This window comes from Xyrauchen texanus, chromosome 10 (genome assembly GCF_025860055.1).
Source record: "Xyrauchen texanus isolate HMW12.3.18 chromosome 10, RBS_HiC_50CHRs, whole genome shotgun sequence".
Taxonomy (NCBI): Eukaryota; Metazoa; Chordata; class Actinopteri; order Cypriniformes; family Catostomidae; genus Xyrauchen; species Xyrauchen texanus.
Window position 1 is genome coordinate 2,957,817 of NC_068285.1, and position 21,042 is coordinate 2,978,858.

Sequence of the window (21,042 nt, forward strand, 5' to 3'; positions counted from 1 at the left end):
GAGAGAAACTTTGTGCACTTAAATAAAAATTTTTTTTTTATAAATAGTAAATTGAAAAAATGTCGGGTCAAAAGGCTACTCATTGTTCTGGTGGCCATATGTATCATTACTTATTTCAGGTGGGCATACGCAACATCCTTAGAAAGATAGTTGGGCGTATGGTGTTTTTCTGTGTATGCCCTTGAGAAAATACCAATAAATAAATAAATACAGCCCAAATGCAACTCTGTTAGTCATATTTCTATACATTATTCTACAGTATTACATCATATTGAATTATATTGGTTCATATTGGCACGCTTTAATGGGTTAGGATTTTATCAGAAGCAGAAAATCAACACACACACACACACACACACACACACACACACACACACACACACACACACACACACACACACAAACACACACACACACACACACAAACACACACACACACACACACACACACACACACACACACACACACACACACACACACACACACACACTTGTTAGGCTTTTATTTGTCCATGTAACATTGAAACTACATCAATAAGGTTTATGGTTGTTGCTTCATCATCAAGTTTTTTGCTGATTTTTTAATCTTTTCCGGGACAATCAGAGAAAAGCTTCAGAGTTTCACAATGCTTCATTTCCCCATTCCTAACCTGCTGTCCTAAAAGCAGAAGAGTGTAATTATTTAGATGTTAAAATACTTTCTACATGTTGTTTGTCTCTTTCAGACTCCTCTACAGATGTGAAACTAGTAAAACAGGATCCATTTTGTTACGAGCAGAAAATTACACGACGAGCGAAACAGAGAAAAAGTTTGACAGTTTTTGTTCCACTGAATCGTCTGAAACAATCAATAAATTCATTGTGAAGTATTTTGTAGGTGATATTCTAGTCAGTAAAGAGGAACATCAACAGTTCTTGACAGGTGAGTACTGAACTGCTGCTAAACAAACCAAAACTCACAAGACAACAATAATAAACCTTTCAAACTATCAGCTACAGTAAGACATCTAACAGATATCTAAGTATTAATCACAGCAGAACAAACAGATACTGAGACTTTTGCTCTTTTATCTGAATTGTCAGTATGTGTTCAGTTTCTTTGGCACTGAAATGTTATTTCTTCTATTGACTTGAAACGTTGCTTTGTTTTCTTCTGTTGAGTCTTCTGATGTTTTCTCTTTATGCTGGTGTTTAACATGTCATAAAAGCTGACAGTCTGCAATTGAACCTCATTGATTCATTTCTAATGGAATATTCTAGAGGACAAATAAAAACAAATATGTGTCAGTATTGAACAAATAAACACGTCACAAATATAGATGATGTCCCGTTTGTTGACAGGTGTTCAGTGGACTGTTCAGATGATGTCATGGACTCCACAAAGGATCTCAGTGGACAGACAGACACAGGGAAGGTCAAGAGGTCAGAGGATTTCAATGCTTTAATAAAATACACTGATAGATATTTCTGATATGCTGCACAACACTACAGTATAAAAACACTGAGGAGAAATGAGAACAGACTGGATTATCTCAAGTATAAACATGTGAAAACAGCTTTAGGGTAAAGTGAGATCTACAGTCAGATGACAGTGAGAGCGGTTTGATTCAGTCACAGACAGAACTGGAGAAATGTACATTATTTAGGATTGGGGTCAAAGGTCATTTGTGTGTATGTTTCTCCTGTAAATGTAAATTTGATGATTTTATTCTTGTGAAAACAGTTTTTCAGAAAGCAGCACATTGCATTGTATAGTGTACATCAATTCTGTGCATTTATTGGCATGTAAATTTGAAACTCTTCGGTCGTAGCTGAAAGTTATTCGGCCCTCGTAAAAGAGTCGCCCTTCATCCACTAGACAGACAGATAAACTCTTCCACAAGTGAGTTGAACTGAAGCATGGATTTATTAGCACACCACCACTTAGGGTTGCCACCTGTCCTGTAAAACATGGGATCGTCTCATATTTAAAGATAAAATGATGCATCCGGTATTGAATCAATACGTGATGTGATTTGTCCCGTATTTATGATGGTCAGATGGCGTCACGGTGAAATCGTTCCAGATCTGCATTTAAACATTGATTTAAGTTGGAAAATCTCTTCAGTGGGTAATACTGTGGAGGGTGCGGTAAGGGACCATCTGAAATGAAATTCACAAATGGTGGTAAAACTGTGGAGTTTTTTTATCTTTAAATGTTCAATAATATCAAACAATGTATGAATACAATCATAAAGACAAGTACAGGTGAAGGAAGAAAATAAACAATAAAATAAAGTATAAACCATCCAAAATGTATACATAAATAAGATCAAGAAGACAATTAACTGAAAAATTAAAATAAATATATTTTTTACATATTAATGATGTATATTCATAGCTCAAGAAAGTTCTCATTTTAGCATATAAGAAACAATATTATATTTTTATTAATAACGCATATTATTATATTATAACCCCCACCCCCTTATTAAGTGTCCCTTATTTTAAAACTTCAAAAGTGTCAAACCTAAATAGAGTAAAACTGAAATAAAGGGGTAAAAAAGGCACAAATAAGTTCATTAAGTCTGTACATTAAAGAAAAGTAACAGTTTGCTTAAATAACTGCCGTGTATAATATCCTGAAAATAATGGTGCAGATGCATGTACCATTACACTGCAGGTGATCTTTCTAAACATCAAACTTAACCTTAAATAACGTCATCAATATCAAACATAAGATGAAGATAAACATCTCATAAACACTTTGATACTTACAGACAAACTTCTATAAATGATTGAAAAGATGATTGACAGATTTAAGACAGCTGTCATCAGTGTGAGAACTTATGTTGATGTTAGTGACATTGCAAGTTCTCATGTGACATATAATATATAAGACACATCATTAAATGTGTTTTATTGCACTGGATGTTGAAATTATGTTTTCAGATTACAAAAAAAAAAAACACATGAACTAAACTCTGTTTAATTGCTGTTTTAGTGTCATTCATGGAGAATCTCCTGAACCCAGCTGTGTGTCCATGAAGAGTGACTGGTCAATGGAGCATCCACTTAAATTCAGTTCAGGAGAGTCTTTGATCAAGTACAGAAACAAACAGGATGAATCAGAGTCAACTGCTGGGAAAGTGCCATTGGACTCCATTTTTGAGGTGTGTGTGTGTGTGTGTGTGAGAGTGAGAGAGACCACACACACATTCACACATCCATATAGGCAGTTTCTTTTTAGCTTCACCCTAATCTTAATAACACACACATGATGATTTCAAGACAACTAAGGCACAAATAAAATGAGTGGTTCTTGTCCACTGATCCTTCAGTTCCTCTCTGTTACTGAATGAATTTTGTTGTTTGAATGTTCTTTGATTTCAGGAACTTGAGCACAAAATCATCTCTCTGATGAAGAAAGAACTGAAGAGTATCAAGAGACTACTGATCTCAGATTCCCCAGCATGCTCTGAGAGAGAGGAGGAGGATGATGAAGGTCAGAGCAGAGTCAGAGAGGGGTTTCTGAAGATCACACTGCACGTCCTGAAGAAGATGAAGCTGACAGACCTCGCTAACACACTTCAAACCAGTAAGAGCTCGCACTCACGTCACTATTACATCACTATTACATCACGTCACCTTCAGAGGAAACACAGTGTCTGGATTCACTCAATATTAGTGAAAGAAAATAAACTTAATGTCTAATGACCATTAAACATCTACATCAATTATAATTCCCATTTCTTTTCCTCTTTACATCAGAACTGATTTCTGTGCATCAACAAAAACTCAAAACAAAACTAAAAGAGAAATTCCAGAGAATTACTGAAGGAATGTCAAATCAAAGCAGCTCAACAATTGTGAATGAGATCTACACAGAGCTGTACATCACAGAGGGAGGGAGTGCAGAGATCAATAATGAACATGAGGTGAGACAGATTGAGACAGCATCCAGGAGAGCAAAGACACAGGAAACACCAATCAAATGCAATGACATCTTTAAAGCCTCACCTGGACAAGACAAAGCCATCAGAACTGTGCTGACTAAAGGAGTTGCTGGAATTGGGAAAACTGTCTCTGTGCAGAAGTTCATTGTGGACTGGACTGAAGGAAAAGCAAATCAGGATGTTCACTTCATATTTCCAATTCCTTTCAGAGAGCTCAATCTGATGAAGCACAAAAATATCAGTTTGATGGATCTTCTTCATCAGTTTTTCACAGATACAAAAGAACTGAGAGAATTGAAAACATTCCTTGATGACTACAAAGTCATTTTCATTTTTGATGGTCTGGATGAGTGTCGACTTCCTCTAGATTTCCAGAACAATGATATTTTGTGGGATGTGACAGAATCGGCCTCAGTGGATGTGCTGCTGACCAACCTCATCAAGGGGAATCTGCTTCCTTCTGCTCTGCTCTGGATCACCTCTCGACCAGCAGCAGCCAATCAGATTCCTCCTGAGTGTGTTGACCAGCTCACAGATGTACTGAGGCTTCAATGACCCTCAGAAGGACGAGTATTTCAGGAAGAGAATAAAAGATGAGCGTCTGGCCAACAGAATCATCACACACATGAAATCATCAAGAAGCCTGTACATCATGTGTCACATACCAGTCTTCTGTTGGATTTCAGCCACTGTTCTCCAGAGACTGTTGAGTGAAGCAGAGAGTGCAGAGATCCCCAAGACTCTCACTCAAATGTTCACACACTTCCTGATCTTTCAAAGCAAACTGAAGAGCCAGAAGTATGATGGGAAATGTGAGGTGCATCTTCAGCAGGCTAGAGAGAGGATTCTGTCTCTGGGAAAACTGGCTTTTCAACAGCTGGAAAAAGGGAATCTGATTTTCTATGAGGAGGACCTGAGAGAGTGTGGCATTGATGTCAGAGAAGCGTCAGTGTACTCGGGAGTTTGTACCCAAATCTTCAGAGAGGAGTTTGGACTGCACCTGGGGAAGGTGTTCAGCTTTGTGCATCTGAGCGTTCAGGAGTTTCTCGCTGCTCTGTATGCTTTTATTTCCTTTTATCAACAGAAATCAGGTCTCTTCAGTATGTTTAGGTCATCTATGAGTGATTTCCTGAAGAGTGAAGTGGACAAGGCTTTACAGAGTGAGAACGGACACCTGGACCTTTTCATTCGATTCCTTCTTGGTCTCTCACTGAAGTCCAATCAGACAATCTTACGAGACCTTCTGACACAGACAGGAAGCAGCTCTGACAGCAAACAGGAAATAGTTGAGTACATTAAGATGAAGATCAGGGAGAATCCCTCTCCAGAGAAATCCATCAATCTGTTCCACTGTCTGAATGAACTCAATGATCATTCTCTAGTGCAGGAAGTACAAACATACGTGAACAGAAGAGATATCAATCGTCTCTCTGGAGTCAGTCTCTCTCCTGCTCAGTGGTCAGCTCTGGTGTTTGTGTTGCTGAACTCAGAAGAGGAGCTGGATCAGTTTAATCTGAGGAAATATGATCCATCACATGAATGTCTTCTGAGGCTGCTGCCGGTGATCAAAGCATCCAGAAAAGCTGAGTGAGTAATTTAGTGTTTTAATCTCACTTTATTGAAATTAAATAGCAGAGGTTAGATTTTAATGTATTTTGTTAGATTAAAAACAACCCCTTATACTATTTTGATGTTTGTTTGGTTTCATGTGTTACTTTTTATAGTTTTACCTTCATTTTAAACAGACATTGTAGCCAAATAGATTCAAAATGTTTAATGCAAAGTTAATAATCTAATTTAAAATAACAAAAGCATGTTTTCTACAGTTTTCCATTAAATAAATACAAAACGATACTTTATTTACTTTATACTGATACTTTATCATTTTTATTTATGCTTCCACACAATACACATCAGCCTAATATATAAATCATTATTTACCTGCATATATGTAAAGGTATCAATGGAAAGGAGGAGGCGAGAACCGGCTTTTCAATATAAATAATAGTTTAATGATAATCTTAAAAGACAACATAAACACACACGACGGACATGTCCGTAAACGATCTCTCCCGCACGATCCTATGCAGTCGACCTTTAAACCTCAGAGGCTTGATTAGCCTAATACGGGATGGGTGTGTATGATTACGACCCGGCCCCGCCCTCCGCCCTGCCACAATATATTTTTACTAAAACATTTCTTGAATGAACATGATGTGCAAAAACCCACTTAAATATGATACAATACTGAATTATTATAGGGGGACTCAGTTAAGTTTATTATTATAATATAATACTGAATAATCATTACTATTATTTTAAGGGTTCGATTGTTTTATACTTTAGTAATTTATTTGTCATTGTCACGTTCCCTGTTGTCTTTTGTTTTTGTACCATTATTTTGAAGTTTAGTTTAGTTCCTGTTTGGTCTTTGTAGTCCTCTTTAGTTTCTTTGTATCATTGGTGTTCCCCTGATTGGTCATCTTTCCCTGATTGTTCCCTCCAGGTGTCCCTCATTCCCTTGTTTGTTCCCTCCTGTATTTAAATCTGGTTCTTTGTTCAGTCTTTGTCGATCGTTGTTGAATGTTGGCGTTTCTTGCTCTCCGTGTTCGCTGTCTTCATTCGAGGTTTCCCTGTCTCTGTGGATGTTTTCCCAACCTGTGTTTGCCCCTCTATGTTCTCCTGTGTTTTAGTTTCCTTTTCCCTTTGTGGACCTTTTATTTTGTTCATGTGTTGTATTTTTATTGTTTGCCTGTTAATAAAGCCGCGTCTGGATCCTCACCTCTCGTCTGCCTTCTCCTGACTTCCCTATTCGTAACAGTCATATTGTAGCTTCCTTTATTCCTGCAATGTTTATTTTACACAGTTTTTCTTTTTCTGTTTTGATAATCCTTTAATGGATTTTACTAAAAACAATGTTAAATTATGTTATACTGTAATATATAAAATTGCATTAAGATGTGTATAATATAGCGATCAACATTTATTTAGATTGGTAATTAATTATTAGTTTAGACAGCTTTATGTCAAGTGTTTATCTTTGTTGACTGATTTACTGAGGTGACATTATTGTTAAATTAGAAGATTGTACACGGAGGAAAAGAGAATTTGGTGGTAAATATTGTGTTATCATCTGTAGGTAATGTTTTCATCTAAGTGTAATCAATAGATGTTTAACTTCATGCAGCGCTGTGTGATCAGATCCAATCAGAGTTTGACTTGAAGCAGTGCATGTCGGTTAGAAATGTTGTGTGACTTAAGATGGCGTCAGTGCCGTGTCACCGTGATGTATGCCATTAAAGAGCCGCGAGAGCAATTCAAGAGCAGCCGGCTGGCACAGCCAATGCAGCTTCTCCAGAGTGGCTGCAAGAGCTCTGATGATGTTACAACTAATTCATGATTGGCCAGAATCACAGATGACAATGGTGACGTGTGTTTCATGGGATGCGACACATACTACTTTTACTACTTCAGCTATGTCAGTCTGAGAAAGAATTAAGAGTAGTATGATGGTATGCAATTAACAAGGTGTTAATTATGAAATCTCCAGTTCCAATAAACTCTCACTAATTAATGTTTTTATAACAGCACATTATTGATCTCATATTTTAATATGTTTATCATAGTAATATCATGTTTATTCATAAAAACAATTCCAAATTACTAAAAATATGGACTCCTTTATTGGTATCAAAATAATTCAACCTTTTCAAATCAATATTTACATTTCAAACCTGAGTTCTGATTACCACTTCATCTGTAATAAACAAAGCAATCAAGTCAAGTAATTCAAGTGGTTTTTATTGTCGTTTCAACCATATACAGTTAGTACAGTACACAGCAAAACAAGACAACGTTCCTCCAGGACCATGGTGCTACATAAAAACAACAAAGGACCAACACAGGACCACATGAGACTACACAACGAAATAAAATACCTATATAAAATACCTATATAAAATACCTATATATATATATATATATATATATATATATATATATATATATATATATATATATATATATATATATATATATATACCTATATAAAGTGCACGTGCAAACATGTGCAAAAAGTACTGGGACAGTACAACAAATTTCTGACAATGAACAGGACAATAGACACAGTGCAGCGCCGACCAGTACACAGTAGTGCAAAAAGATGACAGTTTGTAAAAACGTAAACATAACATACTATAAGATAGTGTTCTATGCACATAGCAGTTATTTAGGTAGCAGACAGTTATAAAGTGACAGTAATTAAAGTGCAACTCAGGACACGTGTGAGTGTGTGTCAAACCAGTCTCTGAGTATTGAGGAGTCTGATGGCTTGGGGGAAGAAGCTGTTACACAGTCTGGCCGTGAGGGCCCGAATGCTTCGGTACCTCTTGCCAGATGGCAGGAGGATAAAGAGTTTGTGTGAGGGGTGTGTGGGTTCGATCCACAATGCTGGTTGCTTCTATGGATACAGTGTTTTTGGAAATGTCTTTGATGGAGGGAAGAGAGACCCCAATGATCTTCTCAGCTGTCCTCACTATCCTCTGCAGGGCTTTGCGGTCCGAAACGGTGCAAGTCCCAAACCAGGCAGTGATGCAGCTGCTCAGGATGCTCTCAATAGTCCCTCTATAGAATGTAGTGAGGATGGGGTTTGGGAGATGTGCTTTCCTCAGCCTTCGAAGAAAGTAGAGATTCTGCTGGGCTGTCTTGGTGATAGAGCTGGTGTTGAGGGACCAGGTGAGGTTCTCCACCAGGTGAACACCAAGGAATTTGGTGCTCTTGATGATCTCCACAGAGGAGCCGTCGATGTTCAGTGGAGTGTGTTTACTTTGTGCTCTCCTAAAGTCAACAACCATCTCTTTTGTTTTGTCGACATTCAGGGACAGGTTGTTGGCTCTACACCAGTCCGTCAGCCGCTGCACCTCCTCTCTGTATGCTGACTCGTTGTTCTTGCTGATGAGACCCACCACGGTCGTGTCATCAGCGTACTTGATGATGTGGTTCGAGCTGTGCATTGCTGCACATTCGTGAGTCAGTAGAGTGAACAGCAGTGGACTGAGCACACAGCCCTGGGGGGCCCCAGTGCTCAGTGTGGTGGTGGTGGAGATGCTGTTCCCGATCCGGACTGACTGAGGTCTCCCAGTCAGGAAGTCCAGGATCCAGTTGCAGAGGGAGGTGTCCAGGCCCAGTAGGTTCAGCTTTCCGATCAGGTGCTGGGGAATGATTGTGTTGAATGCTGAGCTGAAATCTATGAACAGCATTCGAACGTATGAGTCCTTATTGTCTAGGTGGGTGAGGGCCAGATGGAGAGTTGTGGCGATGGCATCGTCCGTTGAATGGTTTGGATGATACGCAAACTGCAGTGGGTCTAGTGAGGGGGGCAGCTGGGTCTTAATGTGCCTCATGACGAGCCTCTCGAAGCACTTCATGATGATGGGTGTAAGTGCGACGGGACGATAGTCGTTGAGGCAGGACACTGAGGACTTCTTTGGCATGGGGATGATGGTGTTGGCCTTGAAGCACGTTGGAACGACGGCGCTGCTCAGAGAGATGTTGAAGATGTCGGTAAGAACATCTGCTAGCTGGTCTGCACATCCTCTGAGCACTCTGCCAGGAATGTTGTCTGGTCCAGCAGCCTTCCGTTGGTTGACTCTATGTAGAGTTTTCCTCACATCTGCCATGGTAAGACAGAGCACCTGGTCGTTGGGAGGAGGGGTGGTCTTCCTCGCCACCACGTCGTTCTGCACTTCAAACCGAGCGTAGAAGTCGTTCAGCGCATCTGGAAGGGAGGCATCTTTGTCACAGGCAACTGATGTTGTCCTGTAGTTGGTGATGGCCTGGATGCCCTGCCACATGCGCCGTGTGTCACCGCTGTCCTGGAAGTGACTGTGGATTCTCTGGGCGTGCTGGCGCTTTGCCTCTCTGATTGCCCGTGACAGTTTGGCCCTAGCTGTTCTTAGGGCTGCCTTATCGCCTGCTCTGAAGGCGGAGTCTCGGGACCTCAGCAGCGTGCGCACCTCTGCAGTCATCCACAGCTTCTGATTGGAGCGTGTGGTGATGGTCTTGGAGAAAGTGACATCATCAATGCACTTGCTGATGTAGCTGGTCACTGATGCTGTGTATTCCTCCAAGTTGGTAGAATCGCCATATGTTGCAGCCTCCCTAAACATGTGCCAGTCAGTACACTCAAAACAGTCCTGAAGAGCAGAGATGGCTCCTGCTGGTTTTCACCTGCTTCTGAAGCGGTTTTGTGCGTCTGACGAGCGGTCTGTATGCTGGAATTAACATAACAGAGATGTGGTCTGAGTAGCCGAGGTGGATGCAGGGCTCCGCCCGGTACGCGCCTGGGATGTTTGTGTAAACAAGATCAAGCACGTTCGCCCCTCTCGTTGCAAAGTCCACATACTTATGGAATTTAGGGAGCACTGTCTTGAGATTCGCATGGTTGAAATCTCCGTCGACAATAAACAGTCCGTCAGGGTGAGTGTTCTGCAGTTCGCTCATAGCCCCATACAGTTCACAGAGCGCTTCCTTAGCGTTAGCGCTGGGGGGAATGTAAACTCCGGTTATGCAAACAGTGGTGAAATCATCGTGGGATCTTCTGTGACTAATGTGGGTTCAGCACATGTCGTGAAGCAGAATGTGTCCGGCTTGACGGCTCCGTTTTCATCTCCTCCCGCTACTACAATTGGTAAATCTTGCAGATCGATAAGGCAAGCTGCAGTTCAAGTTGAACACACTCAATAAATATTCATTAGGTGTATCTCAATGAGCTCTCTTGTTCACTAATCAAAGCATTGTTCAGGGAGTCAGCCATTTTTAGGAATGACCCAATCGCAAAATCATTCCAGTGCACTGAAATATTCTCTCCCTAAAAATTGTCTAAATGCACCATAAAAACCAGAGAGTATCATTGATCACTGTGTTCACTTACCAGAAATGTTGTCATGTCTTCTGAAATCTCTCATGTCATTATATGATGAGCGCAAGTATAAATACATGATGTCAAAGCCTTATTTTCTCTTTAAAAGATTGATAGATTAAATTGACTTCTCAGCTTAATGCCAAGTGTTTTACACGGTGGCCTGAAAAAAGGGGCCACGTTGTGAAAGAGAAGAACCTACATTTGCTGCCATTTAAAACAGCTAAACAATTGACTTTTTTTTTGTAGCAAGTTGTTACGTATGATGATGTCAAAGCGACATAATTTTTTTGTTTACATTGTTAACAGTAAATTATCTGATTAGTGTCTAGATTAGGCTTAAAGAGGCCCTATTATACTTATTGGGACATTACCTTTCCATTAGTGTGTAATATAGCTGTTTGTGCATGTAAGAGGTCTGCAAAGTTACAAAGCACAAATTCCACCCCAAAGGGTGTTACACTCTCGCACAGAAAACACTGCTCCTGAACTGCCTGAAAGACATGGTTTGCAGTCCAGCCATTACTTCTGTGAAATAGCTACGTCACTATGTGGCACATTTGCCTAATTCACGCCTCAGGAGTGCGCTGCTCAGGCCTACCATCCATTTAAAAATGGTATCCCCTTGCATACTTCACTCTGTCACATGGACTTGGATGTATGTCACTGCTAACGTTGTGCGAGTGTCCAATACCTTTTGTAAGACATGCAATGGGTTTAACTGGAACAACCTAAACCCTTGATTACTTGGAGCGTGTTGCAGGCTGATGTCACTTTGTGGGATTATTTTGTGATTTTTGCACCTGAGAAAAATATTTGGCTTATGTATAAATCATATATGTTTCATTTTATTTCATTAGAATTAATTGTTTGACAGGATTAATCAGGATTTGCACAAATTTAAATGTTAACATAACAATGAACAGGCTATAACTGTGTGATAAACAGTTTAAGTATTATGCTGTTAATATATAACTTTAATAAACTGCTTAATTGACCTAACTTCACTTCCATCATACATTAGAGTTGTTTTGGGGAAGTTCAAATATGTTTTCGAGACAAAAATTCTTAGACATCAGGATATTTTGCAGGAATTTGGACCCAAGTGCAGGGATGCTAAACAAAGAGCTTTTATGAAAAAAAAAAAAATACAAACCAAAAACTCTCACAGTAAAATTAATAGAACCAATTTGAAACTAAGAAAATAAACAAAACACCAACTGGAGAAACAGACTAAGACTGACTGTCTAACCAAACTCACAAAATGATCTAACAGACACAAGAATGTAGAAGGCACAGTATGTAGAGGGAGAGCACATGAGGAACAAGTGATGACTATGAGCAATCAAACACAGTGGCAATATATTTTTTTCTTTGTACCCAACAGCTGTGCTGAGAAGCCTTCACTAAAACATATAGATTAACACACTGTTATCTTGTCATTTCTCTCAGTTTGATGGGCTGCGATCTGACAGAGCAAAGTTGTTCAGCACTGGCCTCAGTTCTCAGCTCAAACTCCTCAAGTCTGAGAGAGCTGGATCTGAGTAATAATGACCTGCAGGATTCAGGAGTTAAGCTGCTCTCTGATGCACTGAAAAGTCCTCACTGTACACTGGAAATACTGAGGTTTGTGTTTGCAGCTGTATTAGTACATTGGAATGTACGATATGAATATATTGTGGTTCATAGCTGTGACAATGAAACAATAAATGGTTCAGTGACTGTAAGAATCCTTCATATCAAACTGTAGAACATTCAAGCTGTTATTACCATTTGTTATATAAAACTGCTTTTTATCATTCTTTCTTTATTTGTTTTAGATTTGCAGCTTGTAGATTCACTGATCAGTGCTGTGAAAGTTTGTCTTCAGTTCTACAATCATCAAAATCACTGAGAGAGCTGGACCTGAGTAACAATGATCTGCAGGATTCAGGAGTGAAGCTGCTCTCTGATGCACTGAAGAGTCCTCACTGTACACTGGAAATACTGAGGTTTGTGTTTGCAGATTTATTAGTACATTGGAATGTATGATATGAATATATTGTGGTTCATAGCTGTGACAATGAAACAATAAATGGCTCAGTGACTGTCACAACCCTTCATATCAAACTGTAGAGCATTCACTCTGTTATTACCATTTGTTATATAAAACTGCTTTTTATCATTCTTTCTTTAATTGTTTTAGATTTGCAGCTTGTAGATTTACTGATCAGTGCTGTGAAAGTTTGTCTTCAGTTCTACAATCATCAAAATCACTGAGAGAGCTGGACCTGAGTAACAATGACCTGCAGGATTCAGGAGTGAAGCTGCTATCTGATGCACTGAAGAGTCCTCACTGTACACTGGAAATACTGAGGTTTGTGTTTGCAGATTTATTAGTACATTGGAATATACAATATGAATATATTGTGGTTCATTGCTGTGACAATGAAACAATAAATGGCTCAGTGACTGTCACAACCCTTCATATCAAACTGTAGAGCATTCACTCTGTTATTACCATTTGTTATATAAAACTGCGCTTTATCATTGTTTCTTTATTTGTTTTAGATTTGCAGCTTGTAGATTCACTGGTCAGTGCTGTGAAAGTTTGTCTTCAGTTCTACAATCATCAAAATCACTGAGAGAGCTGGACCTGAGTAACAATGACCTGCAGGATTCAGGAGTGAAGCTGCTCTCTGATGCACTGAAGAGTCCTCACTGTACACTGGAAATACTGAGGTTTGTGTTTGCAGATTTATTAGTACATTGGAATATACAATATGAATATATTGTGGTTCATTGCTGTGACAATGAAACAATAAATGGCTCAGTGACTGTCACAACCCTTCATATCAAACTGTAGAGCATTCACTCTGTTATTACCATTTGTTATATAAAACTGCGCTTTATCATTGTTTCTTTATTTGTTTTAGATTTGCAGCTTGTAGATTCACTGGTCAGTGCTGTGAAAGTTTGTCTTCAGTTCTACAATCATCAAAATCACTGAGAGAGCTGGACCTGAGTAACAATGACCTGCAGGATTCAGGAGTGAAGCTGCTCTCTGATGCACTGAAGAGTCCTCACTGTACACTGGAAACACTGAGGTTTGTGTTTGAAGATTCATTAGTACATTGGAATATACGATATGAATATATTGTGGTACATAGCTGTGGTTTCTGTGTACCATTGGTTGACCGATATGGGGTTTTTAATGGCCGATATCGATACCCATAGAGCAGGGTGGCCAATAGACCGATACAAGGCCGACATATCACACGATGGCATGTAACAACAAAACAAACCGTGACTAGTCGTGTACATGTCTCATATGCTTCACGTGCAGGCAGGTGATTTTCGTCGCCAAATGGGGAAATTTATCGGCCAACGCCAATAATTAAATATGTCAGAATATCATCGGAATTATTGGCGATGTTACGATCACCAACTACTGTGCACTTGTTTCCTCTCAAGTGAATCAAGTTATTCTGATTGTGACATCACAGTTCAAAATTATCACAACATTAATTTATGTCCAGCTCTTTAGAAAACTCGGTAACACTTTAGAATATGGTTCCTTCGTTAATGAATAACTACACAGGAACATATGTGTAACACAATATTAACAATCTAGTAACTACTATTAACTAACAAGAAGCTCTGATTAATGAATTAGTAAGTAATAGCACACAGATGAAAATGGTAGTTCACTATTAACTAATCAATAACTACTATTTTTTAATGCTTTCCAGGAACTACTGAAAAAGTTTCATAATTCATGCAAAACTAATCAATAACTAATGCAGGACAAATGACTAGCACCACATTAACATTTTAACTGCTACTGTAAATGAATACACAACGTTGTTTACATTATCAATATGTAATAGCATAGCAGACTTATGATTTGGGAAAGCTGTCAATAATTAGCTTATGCTGTCTCCTAGAGAGCTATTTATCAACTGAATAATTTTAAAGAAATTGATTTTTAAATGCAGTTGTCGGGACCTTACTTGTCCTGTGGCCAATTTTCTGGCATTCCTCTGGACTGGCATTGAATCACTAGAGTCATGGTGACTACTGGAACATATTGAGTCATTAGCAATCCAAATACCATATACAGTTATTTCATTATTTTACCTACCTCTCAAAAAATATGTTTTTATGTATGTCTCCTAGCTCATATATACATATATATGTGTGTGTGTGTGTGTGTGTGTGTGTGTGTGTGTGTGTGTGTGTGTGAATATCTTGTGAATGAATAGAAGATTCTACACTTTAGGATTGGCTTTTCATTAGTAACTACTGTAATAATCATGGTAACTAACTAGTGATGACTCATGTGTTACTGCATACTTCTATGTGAATTACCATCTAAAACTTCACCAAACACCTCAAAAGCTTAAAATGACTTGCACATGATATTTATTCATCATGACTGGAAAAATTGCTGATTTTAACAAGACTCATGGAAGAAGCAACAGCTAAAGTGGCAGTGTGTATAGCCACTGGGCCATATTTATGATGGCTGACTTTAAACAGTAGTCATGGAACATGAAACAGTTAAAGTGACTGTGTGTAGCCACTGGGCTAGAACATGCATGGAATGGTATTTATCATACAAAGAAACACACATACACATGCATAAACATATTATTTTTGTCTCTCACAAAAGTCTATAAGCAAGCCAACTTTCTTTTTTTTCAATGGTGCTTTGCACTGGCTCCTGTCTGCATAATTCTCTGCACCGCTCTGCAAAATCAGACAGTTTCTGTCCTCTTTGGAAGGTGCCTCGCAAATTTCTGTTGGCCTCTATGTCACAAGCTTCAAGCTCCGGAATTGCAGCAGTATCAGCAATGGTCTTTCTATCCACGCCACATTTGAAGTATGCCTGGGTTTCTGTTGTCCCACCTTTCAAATAGTCCAAGACCTTGTTGTACCACTTGATGGCTTGCTCTGGAAGAAAGACTGACAAAGAACAGAGAATAAACCATTAGGGTGTTATGCTAATGGAATGTATATTTTATAAATGAATGAAAGTCGGAAGTCTGCTACAGGGAATTACAGCCTAAAGATCTTTGCTGTGTTTGGTGGCTGTAGGTTGAAGGCTCTAGGATGAGTTTCTCTTGGAAAATTAGAGTCTCAGAAGAAGAACCATAATAATAATAATAATTTTAAAGTGCCCCTATTATGCTATTTTACAGATTGCTAAATTGGTTTTGGAGGTTAGGTTTACATGCATCCAAGTTCAAAAAACACTGTAATTTTCATTGCAGTATTATCTCTCTTCTCATAAATGATTCGGTCTCTCTAAACCCCTCTTTTCTGAGAGCCTACACTGCTCTAATGGGTCAGATGGCCCAGTCTGCTGTGTTCGACAGCGCATATCAGAAATTACATTCCCTTCCATTACACAGTAACGATGGCATCAGTTTAACGGTTTCAATTCAAGTCCTTTGCAATTTTGACAAATGAATACAATCAACACTAACTTCAGAATTTTTCCAAACAAGTCTTACTTGAAATATGTGCCAAATTTGTGCCTGTCATTATTTACTCACCCTCATGTTGTTCCAAACCTGTAATACTTTGTGTTCATCTTCAGACAACAAATTAAGATATTTTTAATGAAGTCTGACAGCTTTCTGATCCCTCCATTGACAGCTACACAACTACCACTTTCAAGGCCCAGAAAGGTAGTAAAGACTAGGGCTGCCCCATAATATTCAACTAATTGTTAGTCGACTAAAAGAGGATTAGTCGACTAAAAATGTTATTAGTTGGTTAGTTACCGAAAAAAAAATTACTTGTGGTGAAGTCACGCAGTCCGCGAGGGACAGATTGTTCATGGCGGGTGCTTGTGGTATTTACAATATGTCAGGCAGGAAATCCAAATCAGTGGTTTAACCTGAATTTATGAAGCCACACGTGTGCTTAGTGTGTGTTGTAATTTACAACATAGTTTACCACTTTATTTACAAAATATGAATCTTGAACACGTGTTTACACAACGTCTGCTCTTGCATCAATACAACATGTATGCGTTGTGGTGCTCTCATGAACGCACGCTGGAGATTAATATTTTGTAAATGTAGTAGATTATGTTCATAAATTGAGGTTAAACCAGTAGAGACACATGGATTACTTTAATCATGTCTTTACCATCTTTCTTGAAAATGCTAGTTGTGTAAGTTGTCAATGGAGGGACAGAAAGCTTTTAGATTTCATTAAAAAATATCTTAATTTGTGTTCTGGAGATGGAGATTTTGGAATGACACGAGGACGAGTATTGACAGGATTGTATTTGTGGGTGAACTGACCCTTAATAAATGGTTGCACATTAAACATATATAATAGATATGTACTAAAAACTCTGGCCACACTGGGCAGAAACTGTGCACCTGCTTTTTCACCATGTCAAATAGTCTGTTATCTGATGTGTTTAAGTAGTGTTCCCTTTACAAAAAGCTTCACTACGATGTTGCGCTGCTAAGCGCTACGGGGAACAGCTTTAGCTGTGAGCCGAGCTGAATAATGTGTGGAACACGTCAATGAACATTGACCGGAATTTATAGCCTCGGCTGATGTAATCATTAGATGCACCTGAGGCCAGGCTATAAATGGATACGCCACCAGGTGTCGTCAGAAACTCTTTTTCAGAGCCGATTCTGTTTCTGTGTGTTTCACACACCCTGTCAAAACTTTCTTTCCTCTGTTAGGAGATAGAATCAGTTAGGCAGTGTGCAGTGAACGTTGTTCTATTTTTCTCTTCTGTTTAGAAAATATTATATATATATATTTCTTAAAAAAAAATAAAAAAAATGAGAGAATGACTGAAAGTCAAAACGGTGCGTGTTCCCTCTTCTCGCTCTATAGCTGAAGACGGCACACATCAGTTTTTGCTGTTTGTTTGGGGGCAAGAGCACGCTGCTCGCGTTGCAGCAGGGCGGGTGCGAGCACTGCGATTTGCTTTAACAGGCAGAGTGCGTCGTGCTCGCCTCGCTTGCTTCCGGAGTCAGCACTCACGAAAAGATCGTTCGTGGGGCTCGTGCATGGATTTGGCTGAGGAGCAAGAGACGGGTTGATCCCTTCTCTCACTCTCTCCCAAACCCAGCTGGTCCTTCACATGATCTCGGCTGCTCCGACGCTTCTTCGGATCATGAGGTGGATCGCTATTCTCTTCCCGCCTCCAAGCTCTCCGTCCGCGATAAAAAATCTACGGAGGAATTGCTCGATGTTGTTACTCGTGCGGTTGCCAGATTGGACTGGCTACGCGAAAAAGAGACCCCCAAACGCTCCAAATTAGGGGATAGATTTTATCTTCCAGTCTAAGAAAGGGAACGCCTCATGGGTCCCTTCCCTTCTTTGATAACCTCCATGAAGAGCTTTTTCGCTCATGGAGAACCCCTAAAAAAAAAAAAAATAAATAAAATATAAAAATATATATATATATTTTCTTCCCGTGTTCACATACCCCGACGCCATTATATTCGACTATCGTGGGTGCTGAGGCACGGGGTATTCAGTGATGCTGCCGGCTCAAGAGACGCTTATGGGCTATCTCTCCGGGCTCGGCATCGCCACTTAAGAAGCCCTCTCACCCCTCAAAGCCTTGTAGGACAACCTCCACTTTAGTGGGAAGGGCTTATCAAGCAGCAGGTCAGGCTGGTGCTGCTCTGCACACTATGCTGTTTTTCAGGCGCACCAGGCTGACCTCCTGGACTGACCTGAGTGTGGGTTCTGGCGCTTGATCTAGCAAGCCTCAGACCCACCTCGGTCCTGACTGAAGGGAGGCTCAAAAGCAAAGCATGGCGAGTCGCGGCTCCTCCTCCCAGGGATTGGGGACAGTCTCGCCGCCTTGCCAGCCCCCAAGCAAGACCTCAGGACTATAAATTCTAGTAAGAGAAAACCCTGATGATCTTGTGCCTAGATTAGGGGTAGCTCCCTCGGATGGGCGCTAGGCTTCACTTCACCCCTCCCGTACCCCTGAAGCCCCTCCATTCCCGCCACCTCTTGGTGTTTCGGGTTGCAGAGGCTTCCGTCAAAATTGTGTGTTTTCGCTGTTCCTGCATTTTATTCAGGACGTGAAACACCCGACAACCCCTCAACAGGAAGTGTTAAAATATAATACCCATCTCAGAGATCCTGGCAGCGTGGAAACTTCTGCCGGATATATTCTTTTCTGTGGGTCTTATAAGGGCGCCAGGATTTAATTCTCTCACCGCTTCCGTGTTTCAACGGCGTGTTCTCACTACTGTAGAACCGGATTTCTTTTTTGTAAAAAAAACAAAAAACTCAATCTCCTGGTTAAAGGGGCCATGGTATGTGTTCCCTTCCAGAGAGAGAGTTAGGTTATTACACTAAATACTTCCCGCTTCCCATGGAGGGTGAGGGGTGGCGCCTGGCTTAGATCTTAAAGCTTGAACTACCCGTGGGTGTTCAAGTCCAAGATGATGCCTGTCAAGACGGGTCGTGTCTCAAGCCCTACAACTCGTTTGGCTTGGTCACCATCGATCTTATGACGCACTTCTATACTTCATTTAGAAGTTCTGCCACAACATGGAAAGTTCCTGAGGTTCACTTCCGGGGCTGAAGTCTTCCAGGGTCAGGTTCTTTCACTCAGCCTAGCCCTTTTACTCGCACATTCACAATGCATGATGTAGCGCTGGCTCCTTGCGACACCGGGCATCTGCATTCTGAATTACGAGACTACTGGCTGATCCTAGCGCAGTTCCAGGAACTGGCAGTTCAGCACAGGGACATCGCCTTAGCTCATCTGTTTCTCTGGGGTTGAGGCTCAACGCCAAGAAAAGCCGCCCTCTCTCACACTCAGAACACTGTCTATCGGGCATCGTGATGGAGTTCAATCACAATGTGGGCACAACTGTCTCCCGCTAGGATTGAGTCCATTCAGATCACCCTGAGCAAAGTCAGGCTAGGTCAAGGTTGCACTGTTATCAGTATCAACGATTTCCAGGTCTCAGGGCTAACGCGCCCACGGTGATCCCTCTGGACCTTCTGCTCATGAGACCATTTTTGTTGTGGCCAAAAGCCAGGGATTTCTTCCAAGGGCCAAAACCCCTGGGCTAAATAGGGTTACGCACTCAGGCTTCGCTCCTTTCTATGTGGTTCAGACCCCGGTTTTCTGCCTTGGGTCCCACTCTAGGTGCGCCTTGTTGTCGCAGACTGCTAATCAACAGACGCTCCCCTGACAGGCGGGTAGCGGCCTTAAGTGGTCGTCCAGCTTACGGGGATAGGAGGGTCGCCAGCTCGGTTGTCACAGTCACTGTCTCGGGTTGATGGCTGTATTTCTGGCCCTGAAATACCTCCTCCTGAGGCTGCCATGTCTTGGTGCGGGTGGACAATACAGCGGTAGCCTCTTACATAAATCTTCAAGGAGACCCACGCTCTTGTCAGCTGTATTTCTGACACGCCGGATTCTCCTTAGGGCCCAGGGTGAGCTCCTGTCACCAGGTCAGTTATATCCCTGGGTGCCCGTGATAATGGAGCAGATTTAAGGTCCAGACAGGAAATACCAACGGGGAGTTAAGAACTCCACCCTAAGGTAGTAGTTGCCCAGAGTTCGCCAGCAAGGGTTTTTGCCTCTTACTGATAGCACCGCTGGCCTAACAGGGCTTGGTTCTCGAGCTAATCTCTTCCCTCGACGGCTCGCCTTGGGCTGATTCCAACAGGAAGGATCTTCTATCTCAGGCACAGGGCAATATTTCATCTCTGCCCCAAATTGTGGAATCTTTCATGTTTGGCCCCTAAGGGTACCAACTGAGGGACACAGGGCTCTCTCCTGGGTTTTCGAGACCTTTTTAAATGCCAGGCTTTTTCCACTTGGAACAAGTTTGGGTGAGATCTTAGGGCAGAAGAGGACCTCTTCGCCTCTATGAATAGCGCAATGTCTCCTCTACTTCTCCCTGAAATCACCCAGCCCTTTTGGGTCTGGACGTTAAGACACATACATGACCCAGAATGCGTCTGTATGCGTTTCTTTCCCCGGTTTCTCTGCTCCCGGGAGTCTTGGCAATGTTCAATAGCAAGGGTCTTTCCTCCTATTAATGGCGCTGCGCTGGCCGAACAGGATATGTTTCTCGGAGTTAATTCCTCTCCTCGACTGGCTCAGCCTTTGGGCTCATTCTGAATCAGGGAGGACCTTCTCATCCTTGAGGTTATCGAGACCATTTCAAGTGCTAGGGCTCC

The 21,042-nt window shown here is 40.9% G+C and overlaps 2 protein-coding genes across 3 annotated transcripts in view; both read left to right on the plus strand.

Moving 5' to 3' along the window:
* Positions 1-836: 836 nt before the first annotated feature.
* The window catches only part of LOC127650290 (NACHT, LRR and PYD domains-containing protein 3-like), a 201,274-nt gene continuing 181,068 nt past the window's right edge, over positions 837-21,042 (plus strand). For both annotated transcript variants that reach the window (XM_052135612.1, XM_052135613.1), the window contains exon 1: positions 837-922. The gene's annotated coding sequence lies outside the window, so the exon portion shown is untranslated. The remainder of the gene's footprint in view (positions 923-21,042) is intronic.
* Positions 3,038-21,042, plus strand: part of LOC127650299 (NACHT, LRR and PYD domains-containing protein 3-like) — a 47,288-nt gene continuing 29,283 nt past the window's right edge. The window contains 7 exon segments of the mRNA XM_052135627.1: positions 3,038-3,152; positions 3,373-3,577; positions 3,751-4,478; positions 4,480-5,522; positions 12,307-12,480; positions 12,675-12,845; positions 13,770-13,940. Of these exon segments, the coding sequence (XP_051991587.1) occupies positions 3,042-3,152; positions 3,373-3,577; positions 3,751-4,478; positions 4,480-5,522; positions 12,307-12,480; positions 12,675-12,845; positions 13,770-13,940 (2,603 nt within the window). The 5' untranslated portion in view covers positions 3,038-3,041.